Source organism: Halyomorpha halys, unplaced genomic scaffold, assembly GCF_000696795.3.
Source record: "Halyomorpha halys isolate HHAL.00 unplaced genomic scaffold, Hhal_1.1 Scaffold88.1, whole genome shotgun sequence".
In the NCBI taxonomy this organism is placed as follows: domain Eukaryota; kingdom Metazoa; phylum Arthropoda; class Insecta; order Hemiptera; family Pentatomidae; genus Halyomorpha; species Halyomorpha halys.
In genome coordinates, this window is record NW_027114863.1 from 586 (window position 1) to 12,744 (window position 12,159).

A 12,159-nucleotide genomic window follows, 5' to 3' on the forward strand; every position below is an offset into this window, starting at 1 on the left:
AATACAAATAACCTTAGAAGCAGACAGTCATAATATGCATCTATTAATCATATAAGTATTTGACGCATTGATAAAGGCTACGAGTTCTTATTGGTGGGGGCGTGGCTTTGTGTTTAGGGAGGAGCTATCACCCGCAAAGATATTTTCTCTTTCAGAATTCAAATTGCGGCTTGTGAAGTCCTCATACTTTACGGTAATACTTAGTTATAAATTTATTATTCAACCGTTTTTTAAAAGTTTTAGTTTGTTAAATACATTTAAATGATTAATTGTAAAAATAAATAAATTAAAGAATTTAAATGTATTAAGATGTTTTTATTCTTTTAGAAAAAACAAAATGGATGATCGAACAGTTGATTTGATATTTTCCGGTTCTCTGGAGAGCCTACCTCCTGTCAGTTCGAAAATCGTTAGGATATTCACCAGTTCTACATTCACAGGTAAAATCTTTCAATAATTAATTTTATTTTATTTTTTTACTCAATATTTACGAAAGACAATCTAATAGTATACTTTGCTATTAATATTGTTTTCTTTATGAACAGATACAACGATGGAAAGAAACACACTGATGGCTCAATGCTATCCCAAACTGAAAGATTTTTGCAGAGAAAAACACGGTCTTGAGTTTCAAGTAAGTTTTGTATAACACTATGTTTTGAATAATTATAGTTAGTTGTAAATAATATATTTTTTTTCGGATCCTTCATTAAAATAGAATTAGTACTTCATACATGAATTGTACAATTCATGAAATGTATATACTTTACCGAGTCTTCTCCCTTTGATTGTCTTGTGGCATTATAAGGTGTTGATGTCAGTCCAGCTAAGGTGGTATAGTCTAGCTACAGCCTAAGGCTACGCCATGGAATTAATGGAACGAAGTATTTTTTTTTTTCGTACGCTCCTAACGAAATAAGTAATTGAATACGTACATATAGGTATATTATGTATATCTGGTACTTTGTAATTTCGTATAAGCACTTTGAAACGAAGTTTTTTTTTTTTTCATATCCTCCTGTAAAGATTTTAGTGGGTATTTGGTATGTACATATAGGAGGTATGTAAATGTGAAGGATACCTTTTTTTTTTTTTTTTTTCTTTTTCCCCGAACCTTTTAAAACAGAAATAAAAGTGAATTAATAAGTGCATTACTGTGAAAAAAGAAAAAGTAATTCGTGTTGTCTTACCTTTTACTACCTTTGGTATTTTAAGGTTACCTGTTATGTTTAATATCACATATGAGCTATTCATTCAAGGAGCTATTTTGAGTCCGGAGGTGAGGGGCCTCCTCGTGTTCAAAGGAAGGATACCTTGGATTGCCTTTTTGCATTATAAGGTTAGGAGAGGGGTCCAATGAAGGTTGTAACTTGGTTGGCTTACGCTAGTGGATTATTGCAACGGGGAGGGGCCGTTCCGCTGGTAAAAATCAGAACATGAAACGAAGTAATTAAGAAAAAATAAATATACTGTTATTTTCGCTACCTTACTTAGCGAGAGGATAGTTCAGCTCAAGGAAAACCTAAAGAATTTTAAGAAAAATATATAAGCCAGCAATAATGTAGTTTATGATCTGAGATTGTAAAAATACACAAAATTTCACAATGTGTCGACATATTGATAGCTACCTGTCCAGAGCATACTGCCTTAATTACTAGACACCAAAATGCAACACAGGGCTTAACTTAAATATAATTTAGAAAAGTTATACAACTGGTGCTCAATATGAAAGATACGACTGAATAAAAAGTCACAATGCAATATTTTTAAACTGAGGTACGAAACTCACCTCTGTTAAGTTGGCTCTATCCTCTAAATTTTTCAGAGTTCTGGAGTTCTCAATTATTTACAAAAATAGTTCTGCTGTTTAAAACATGGAGAATACCATTCAAAGATACGGGCGGCTAACTTAACGTTTTGTCAACTTTGACACACTATAACTCTTTTACTATTAACTTTAAAACTTTCATTGTTAAGAATAATAGTAAGAAATCTTAGGAGAATTAACATAACTCCTAAAAAATAACAAAAATTTCGGATCGAAAATTTATATCCTAAGAAGTATATCCACGCGGCTATCGCGGAACTTTGACAGTCTGTAACTCTTTTAATATAAACTTCAGCACTTTGATTATTAAGGATAATTTTTAGAACTCTTAGTGGGGCTAAAAGAACTCCCCAAAACGACTGCAAATGTTTCCAAAAATGTTCATACTGAGGTGGTGAAAATTTGGTAGCTCCCTTAAGAGTTATAGAGTTCTCAATATATTTTTTTGTTTTGTTTAATATTTATTTATTGCTATTTACAACTGTACATTATAATACATTTAGTAAATCTGATCTAAGTTAAATTGGAGTGTTACAGGCGTGTAGAGAAACTACCCATTGATAGCACTCTAATGACGATTTTACGAAGGATTTTGGATTGTAAGGATTGAATACGAGAGGAATTCGAAGGTTTAGTGGAGCCCCAAAGCTCAATTCCATATGTCCAGATTGGCCTTATTACAGGCATGTAGATCAGTCTTTTGTAATGTGTTGGAAGTTTAGACCGTTTGTCTAGTAAGTGCTGTAATAGTCGAAATCGACGTGCAGTTTCCTGTCTTTTCAGTCTGGTGTGAGGATTCCAGGTTAACCGTTTGTCCAAATGTAGTCCAAGGTAACGGATCTGTTCGACGGGGGTAAGAGTAACATCATTAAATGAAACTGTAGGGCAGTCAGTAGGTTTACGACGAAGGGTAAAGGTGATTTGATGAGATTTGTTGGAATTTATCTTAATCCTCCAATTACAACACCAATCTTCGAGGGCTGTGATATGGGATTGGAGATTTTAGGATACAATTAATGGGTTATTATTAACAGCAAGCACACATGTGTCATCGGCATACGTGGTGAGGATAGTGTTAGGATTGGTTGGAATGTCAGCTGTATAGACCGTGTAGAGGATGGGACCAAGGATTACTACCTTGAGGAACAACAGCGGACTGAGAATAGAGGGATGAATAGGAACCATTGTGGTTTACTTGGAAAAATCTATCAATGAGAAAGGAACGAATGATGAGAAAGTATGTAGGAGGTAGGAATTCTCAATAATTAAAAAAAAAACTTTTTGTTGTTTAAGGTACTAAAAATACCAATTAAAAATACACACGACGATTGTGCAAATTTGACACCCTAAAACTTTTTTTATATCAACATTAGGGATTTGTTAAATAAGGATAATTTTTAGAATTCTCGGGGGCTATCAGAACTCTAAACAGAACTGTCGGTTATCAACGAAAAATGTTTAAGTTTGTACCGAAAATTTGCAACTTTGACACCATATAACTTTTATGCAATCAATATTCGGAGGTTCTTTAATAATGATAATTTTTAGAACAAGTGAAGGAGCGAGGAGGGGAGAGGTTGCACAAAGCTTGAGGATCTTTGAAATATTTTTCTCCTCTTTTAAGCAACAAAATTATTTCTCTAAATAATGAAGAACTCTAGAACTCTTTGGAAGCTTCCACAACTATAAAAAAAAAATAATTCAAAAATGTAGAAGATGGGGGGCCAATTTCACGGTGGTCAATATCTCGAGTAACCCGTAGGCAGCCAGAGTACAGTACAACACCTCGGGCTAACGTTCGATAGGAGAATGACATGAAACCCACATTTTAAGAAAAAAACGCCAGTCACTGAACCTAAATTTAAATCGAATGTACTCGTAGTTAACGCATTCGATTTAGATTCAATAAAGGAGTTACCCCTCTTAGTACAAGAGCCGGGAAGAAAAAAAGGCAGTTACTTCACCTCAATTTTTGACATCTTTAATGAAAACCATGTATAATAACTAAAATTGATGAGTCTGCCAAGTATAGGTAGGGGGAATAAAAAATGGCGGCTGTTTCAAAACCTTTAAAAAAAAATTTTCATTCGGAGCTTAAAAATTACCAACAGCACTAGAAAACCTAAGAGAACATTATTTAAAGTAGAGTAAATTTTCTAAAATGTTAGACGTAATAGAGCTATTTACGTTCAATGGTTTTCGAAATATAGCTTTTTAAAAAGCAAAATTTCATAAAAATATACTGAAAGATTAGTAGTTAGTTAATTTATTGTGAGAAATCTATATCTCAGGAACTACGCGACGTATAGATGTCTATTAGCACTCAAATTAAATCTAGTTTAATATACTAAAAACTTCTTTTTAGTATATTAAACTAGCTTTTATGATATTTGCTAAAATATACTGATTTATAGTTGTTCAGACAATAGGTTTGATTAATGAAAAACTTTATTTCAGAAACCATAAGAAATACAAATGTCTGTCAGCACTTAAATTAAAGATATTAAATTTACTATAAAATAGTTTATAACGGTTTTTTTTTGTAGGAGAAGTATTTTTTATGATATTTGAGAAAATAAATTCACAAAATATTAATTTCTAGTTGTTCGGATAAAATGTTTAATATTTGAAAAAATGTATCTCAGCAACCGTAAGACGTACACATGTCTGCCAGTACTCAAAATAAAGGAAATTGAATTTATTATAATGTAGTTTATGACACATTTCTTCGTAGGAGTAGTAGTTTTTATGATATTCGCATATGAATATAAATTTGGCACATGAAAATTTGTCCACACAACTATAAATCACTTTATTTCAGAAAATATCATTAAAACTACTACTCCTACGTAAAAAAACTTCAAAAACTACTTTATAGTCCATTAAATTAGCTTTAATTTGAGTGCTAATAGGCATCTGTACGTCTAATATATTCTGTACATTTTAATGAAATGTTGCTTTTAAAAACTATATCTCGAGTAAACAATCGAATGTAAATAGCTCTATCAGGGCTCATATTTTATCAAATTTACTCTACTTTCAATGATGTCCTCTTAGGTTTAATGGTTTTTTGTTTTGTTTTTCAGCATTTTTATGAAATGTTGCTTTTTAAAAAGCTATATCTCGACAACTAATTAACGTAAATAACTCAATTAGGGCTCATATTTTAGAAAATTTACTCTTATTTAAATGACGTCTCTCAGGTTTTCTTGTGTTGTTGGTGATTTTTAAGATATAGAGCTCCGAATGAAAAATTAATTTATTCTACCGTCTTGAAATTGCCGCTATTTTTTATTCCCCCTACCTATGTTTGGCAGACTCATCAATTTTGACTGGTAATTATACATAGTTTTCATTAAAGTAATAAAAAATTGGGGTAAAATAACTACCTTTTTCCTCCTCTTTGGCTCTTGTACTATCTACTGTAGTGACTTACTACTCAGGCGGAATCACAAAATTAAAGATAAGACAAACATCAAGCTCATACACTTACGTAACCAATTTAGCCATATGCACTACATATTTATGGAATCGTTAAATAGACTCACATCAAACGACTACAATATTTCCAATCCAAAACACTATGTCTTATTATCAAAACACCATTGTATGTTAATACCAAGACATTGCATATTGGCTTACAAAGACCAACTGTCACTGAACACATTCGAATCAATACAAACGTTTTCATGAAAAACTACTGGGGCACAGACAAATGGTCTCGACTTTTATGCCTGAAAACACAACGCGAGAGAATTAAAAAGAACTTGGGTGAGGGATCTACAGACATGAAAAAGTAAGAACTGTTGTGTGCTGTTCTGCTTGCCTTACTTGTCTTTTGTTGTTTAATGTAAGTCATACAATCTGTTGAGTGCCAATCTTAAATTTGACAGGCGTATACAGAAATATGAAGGGAAGAAAAAAATGAGTAAATCAAAATTTCAATATTATGTCAACAATTGTATATTTTGGTCAATTCCTCGCTGAGGTATATCTGAAAAAAATATCTTATTAAATGTATTAAAAATAAAATCACGAACGTGAAAATAATAATTAGTCTTCTGAATGTTGTTAAAGTTCTATTCTAACAAAAAAAAAAAAAAGAATGTACAATTCTTTCCTCATATAGACTACTTTATGTGGACTGCACTGACAGGGATCAGAGGAGAGCAGAAGTACTAATAATCGGCATCTAAGATTTTTTTTTGGCTTAAGTCCTTCATTGAGGACCTATACTGCCTAATCATGGTGAGGGGCAAGTTTTTTATTTTGTGGGACCACCACTTAATGAAAAAGTCAACGCTCCAGGCCGGCTTCGAACCGGCGCCGCCAGCAAGTCTCAGATTAAGACCTGTGCCTATAAACCTGAGCTACGGACGGACCAGGCATCTAAGACAGCCAGTGTATATGCGCGCGCGCACACGCACATACAAACACACACACAGAAACAAATATATATATGCATGTAGGATGTCCATTTTAAATCGGCTCAAGTGCATTCCATTTTAAACGGATGATCCAGTTGAAAAATGCCAGGAGAAATAGCTGTAGATCCATTTTCATAGTTTCCCCAACCACTATTACTTTTGATGCTGACGCGTTGATATTACGCGCTAATATTTCCATTTATAGTCATTAAAAATTATGAAAGACCAGAAAAAAACCACTTCAATATCTTCGGAATTGAAGGATTTGAATTTTTCAACTTCATTATTATTTTTCAGGTATTTTATAAGATAGAATCTTGAGACATTGTATTTTTATGCATTTTCTAACCTATTTCTGTTTAAATTAAAATTTTGAATAAGCAGCTTAGGGGTCTCGAAACTTGGCTATGAATGGCTTCAGAAATCATAAATAAGATACTGAGATAGCAACAAATTGATGGGAAAATATTATATGAAAGAATGAGTTTACGCTCAGTTCTTCTCTCCTAAGAAAATTCCTTGATCCGCTTGAATCGGAAATAACTAAACATTTAAAAAAAAAAAAAATCTTGCAGTGTGAAAATGCGACAAAGATAGGTCTCCTTTCTAGCTAGGGCTGGAGGAATGCTGCATAGTCCAGCAACAGGGGCGTAAAAAAAGTGGAAAAGGTTGTGGTTTAGAATCCTTGGTCCGTATTTATTTTGCCTAGACGAATGTCGAGAGGTGGCTACCTGCTGTGGGGGGTAGCAGCTACCTGAGGCAAGGACTTACCAGCTGTTGGTTGAGGACTAAGGTCATCTTCTAAAATCTACTGCTACTGCTGTAAATATAAAAACCTTCTCAAACAAACTGCCTCTGATTTTGATTCAATCAGGGTATTCATGATCTTAAGTTTAACATATTAAAGCATGTTAAATGGGAAAACTCATTTTAAATTGATAATAATTGGAGAAGTTTGGGGGGGGGGGGGAGGTGCGGTCAGCAAAGAACAACATAAATAAAAAAAACCGTATTTATTTATTTTATGCCGACGTTTCGACCTGAGTTTCAGGTCTTCATCAGGGCTATAGATAACAACATTTAGAGAAACATATAATTGAAAAGGAATACTATACAAACAAATTTCTCCAATCATTAATCTACGGTCAACTATCTACACCTCATTATAAATTGATAATAATTTCCTTCTTTTACCATGTTAAAACGTATAATTATAACATTTTACATGATTGAGAGTCTGTTACTAGGTCTGTTAAATGAAGAATGACGTCACGTTAATTATTTTCTAATCATACTGTTATTCCTTTTATTCTTTGTCTGGTATCTTGTGTTTTTTTTTATTTTTAATTCTGATGAAGACTTGAAATTCTGGCCGAAACGTTGACAGGAATAAATAAGTTTTTATTTATTTGCGTTCTTCACTGACCGCACTCCCAATCATATTTTTTTTATTTATACATAGAATAAAAGAAACAAAAATCCTTTTGAGTATTGGCGTTGCTTTATAGTTCATACCTCGTATTCTTAATTGTATTGGTCTCAGATCCCTGGAGCTTACAGGATACAATTTAAAAAGTCACTATGACTTATGCGATGTGGCTCACTATATGGTTCAAATTAGTTATTGCTTTAATGTAGGACTTAAGATCCTCATTGTCAGATATTTGAAGGTCTGTGCGAGAGAAATATATATATAAACATGCATCGGTTGCGTGACTAAGGCAATATGAATAACCCATAAAACATATTTTTACGACTGAGATTGAGGCTGATTTTGAAGAGTTGTCAAAAAATTGATTTACCTCTCACGCAATAAAGACATGAGGGAAACCGAATTTCCACACCATATTATGACACCCCTTATCATCAAAATGACAATATTCAATAAAGAGATCTCTGATTGTAAGGTTTCATGGACATTACGTCTGTTGGTACAGATAACTTGAATTTCAAAAATTCTTTTTTAATTTTAAAAGTAATATTTTTTTTTTACTCTCACTTACCTAAATATGGTATATGGTGCGGAAAGTATTGAGATCGTGATTAATTTCGAATTCCAGTTTTCGACAGAAATATGTTTTGGGGTGTCCTAAGTAGAAATAACCAAGATTCGCAAAATGGTCTGTTTGTGAACAGACAAGCACAAAAAACGAAAAGTATTTCGAAAATGAAATTACATAATTACGGTGGGCATATGACTGGAAGTGCCACTTCCGTAGAGATAGAAATACTTTATTTATCTATGCTGCCTAAATACATTAGGTTGCTATCTCACACAGCATACTTATCAATCCGTAATCGGACATATATAAATTATAAATTACACATACATGGTTTAATCAGAAAAAAAGAGATATAATAAACAATTTTGTTTCCCCTACAGTTTCCTTTTGCATTCAATTTCGGTCTGTAAAACAAATACAAATGTTTCAATTCATTCCTATTTTTCCTTCTCATTTCTGCTCCTCCAATTTCACCCTTTCACAATTTTTAATTCACCCGATCAACAAATTCGCTCACCGGAATTCACCCTCCTAGATCCTCTTCAGTGACCCGCTAAACAAATTCAATATTAGACGGTAATGTGAGATCATACCATCATTCATAGTCACAGCAGTAGATCAGTTTACCAAACACAAACAAATAGATACATTTTACGAGAATAAGACTAACACATAGATCAAAAGGAAAATATAATAAAAAAATCAATTATTCACTTTTATTATTTCGAAAACGACTAATAATTTTGATTAAACTCGCGATGTAATTGTAGAATTAAATGGTCTTTAATTGATAATAGTGTAATATTATAAATGAAAAGTATAATAGTGTAAATTAATTTTGATTAAAAGTGTTAATTTAATGTGAAGAATTGACAATATAGGGTAATTTTGGACTGAAATTATTGACCTGGGCAGAATAGCCTGCATAACGTTTCTTAATATTGATGTGGTTCTAAATTTTTATTGAAGATTGTTCTTGAGGATGTTGTGTGATGCGCGACCCGTACTGTAATGGTTAATCGGTTATAAAAAAGAGTTTTGGTCCACAAAACCTTTGAAAAGTCTAGCTATCTCCCTAGCTACGGATCTTGTAATTAACCTGATAATACTTTGACCCTTGTGCCGCGAAAGCACAGATGTATTGGACACGTAAAAAATGGTCGTAACCAATGAGCATCTGAATCAAAACAGTTAAATGAACTGATCAAGAATCCTGATATTGTCAGATTAATTAACATTGGACGATTCCAGCGGGCAGAACAGCTTTTTATTTATAACATTTTTATTTTTAGTTTCGGAATATGGAGACTTAATAATTCTTTAGAAAACACGGGCAACTCAGGTGAAAGGCAAAGTTTTAATACAACAAGTTTAAAATCAGTCTATATATCAATTTTATTATCACTCTTTGTAGATTTATTATATTTCAAAGCTATACTTAATAGTATTTATATTGATGAATTTTAACCATTTCCCATAAAGATTCGACTTTACGAAAATGCAAGTTTGATTGCACACACTGTAGGAGGGTAGTACGAAGCGTAATGAGGTAATTTTAGGCGAGTGTGTTAAGGCGTCACCTTAGCAACCTCGTAAATACAGTGGTACCTGTTCAATTCCGGCCTGGGTAGGTTGAATATTATTTCTTGGAGGTTACGGGGAAAGAAAACTCGATCTTCTAACTCTGATCAGAAAAGGGTGATAATCTGTGAGATTATCCCGTCTCTTGGATGACAGAAATGTCCAGGAAACGAAAAAAAATAATCCCTTAAGTTTCCTTTTTATTTTCAGTAATATTTACATCGTTTTGAAGGTTGAACGCGTATATTTTCCCTCATATTCGCGACTTCAGTCGATGCATTTTTGAAGACGCCGTGACAGATTTTATATACACATGTACTAGTTTCCCATCATGTGTAAGTTGGTAATCTCCAGATAACCCCAACCCCCACCATGGTTAGAATAGTTTCGTAATCTTCAGATAACCCCTACCCCCACCATGGTTAGAATATGTTGGTAATCTTTAGATAACCCCCCCCCCCTCTCCAGTATGGCAGAAATCAACAGGAAGGGGGTCATAAAAAAATAAGATAAAATAAAAAATGAGGTTCAATGCAGTTTCGAGGATATCACGGGAAACAGCTATGAGATAGTTGTACTAGGCTGGGTTCACGTCATAGCCGAGCGAATTAAAGCGCCAACTTTAATTGGTTCGTGACTCCGGCGGCGCCGGTTCGAATCCGGACTTGGAGTTCGACTTTTATTTTATTTATTATGTGATGGTCCCTCAAAATATAGTTAGAATAGAGTGGTAATCTGTAGATAACCCCCCTCCCTCACTGTGTGCCAGAAATGACTAGGAAGAGGGTTAAAAAAAAATAAATAAAATTTAATTAAAGAAGTGGTGCAATATCTTCTTAAAAAAATATCAAATAGCAAAAAAATATCTCCTACATTTGCGATTAACCTCATCGTACACGTGTATCACAAGCTTATTATCTATCTATTATACATTAATTTTATCATTACTCTTAGCCAATTTAAAAATTTACCAAGCTATACTAAATACGGTTCAGATTATTTGATTTTAACCTGTAACTTAAATGTAAACTAGCTTTACAAAAACATAAGTTTGAATGACGCATTGTAGACATGGAACAAGCTTGCGTCAAACTTCGTTCACTATTACATCTGTTTTCACTATCAGATGAAAAGAAGTACTTTTTCCAAGAAAGGAAGTACTCGTGACATAAAACGGTTTTCGTTTAGAAAGGCTAACTTTTGTGAAACAATTTCTCTGGAAATGGAGTAAATTAAAAAAAAAAAAAAAATGCTTTAAAGCAAGGACTTAGGGAGCTGGAGAAGGTCGGACTGGCTATCGACCTAGTGCGAGGCTATGGTGCCAGGCGAAGGGTGGTACCTGGGCCAACTCCTTATCACAGACACCTGCTGAGTACACCATTAGCAGTGTAGACTACGCGTGTAGTCCTGATTTGTCATTATCGATCTTGGTTCTGGTGGTGTCATGTAATGATCTCATCAAAAACCCCCCTTCACTGTTACCTTTTGTTTTCGTTACTTCGATAGCTTATGTAAATGAAGCAATGCACTCAACATGTTTATTTTCTTATAACTACTACGTTTCGGCCATTCTCAAGGATATCTTATTTATAATATCACAGCTAACAATGTCATTAAAAAACTGCAGGCTATTCTGCCTTTCTAAAAATTTATTTTTGTATAAGATATATTTTGACAAGGACAGAATAGCTTGCAACTTTTTAATGGCATTGCTAGCTGTGATATTATAAATAAAATATCCTCCAGAATGGCCGAAACGTAGCAGTTTTAAGAAAATAAACATGCTGAGACTATATGGATATTTTAATTATAATTGATTAACAAACCAGTCTCAAATAAGAAGTTAAATTATATATAAAGAAACAGTGTATTTCAATATATCTGTGTTTATATATATTCAACCAACCCAAGCCGGAATTGAACAGGTACCACTTTATTTGCGAGGTTGCTAAGGTGACGCCTTAACACACTCGCCTAAAATTACATCATTACGTTTGGGACTACCCTCCTACAGTGTGTGCAATCAAACTTGTATTTTCGTAAAATCAAATCTTTATGGGAAATAGTTAAAATTCATCAATATAAACACTATTAAGCGTAGCTTTGAAATATAGATCAACAAAAAGTGATAATAAAATGGATATATAGACTGATTTTAAACTTGTTGTATTAAAACTTTGCCTTTCACCGGAGTTGCCCATATTTTCTAAAGAATTATTAAGTTTCCATATTCCAAAACTAAAAGTAAAAATGTTATAAAGAAAAATCTGGTCTGCCCGCTGGAATCGTCTAATGTTAATTAATCTGGCAATATCAGAAT

At 33.2% G+C, this 12,159-nt stretch overlaps 1 protein-coding gene across 1 annotated transcript in view; it reads left to right on the top strand.

Moving 5' to 3' along the window:
* Nucleotides 1–327: 327 nt before the first annotated feature.
* LOC106677153 (NACHT and WD repeat domain-containing protein 2) overlaps nucleotides 328–12,159 on the top strand; it is a gene marked incomplete at its 5' end in the record, with an annotated part of 47,386 nt that continues 35,554 nt past the window's right edge. The window contains 2 exon segments of the mRNA XM_024360132.2: nucleotides 328–440; nucleotides 546–634. Of these exon segments, the coding sequence (XP_024215900.1) occupies nucleotides 338–440; nucleotides 546–634 (192 nt within the window).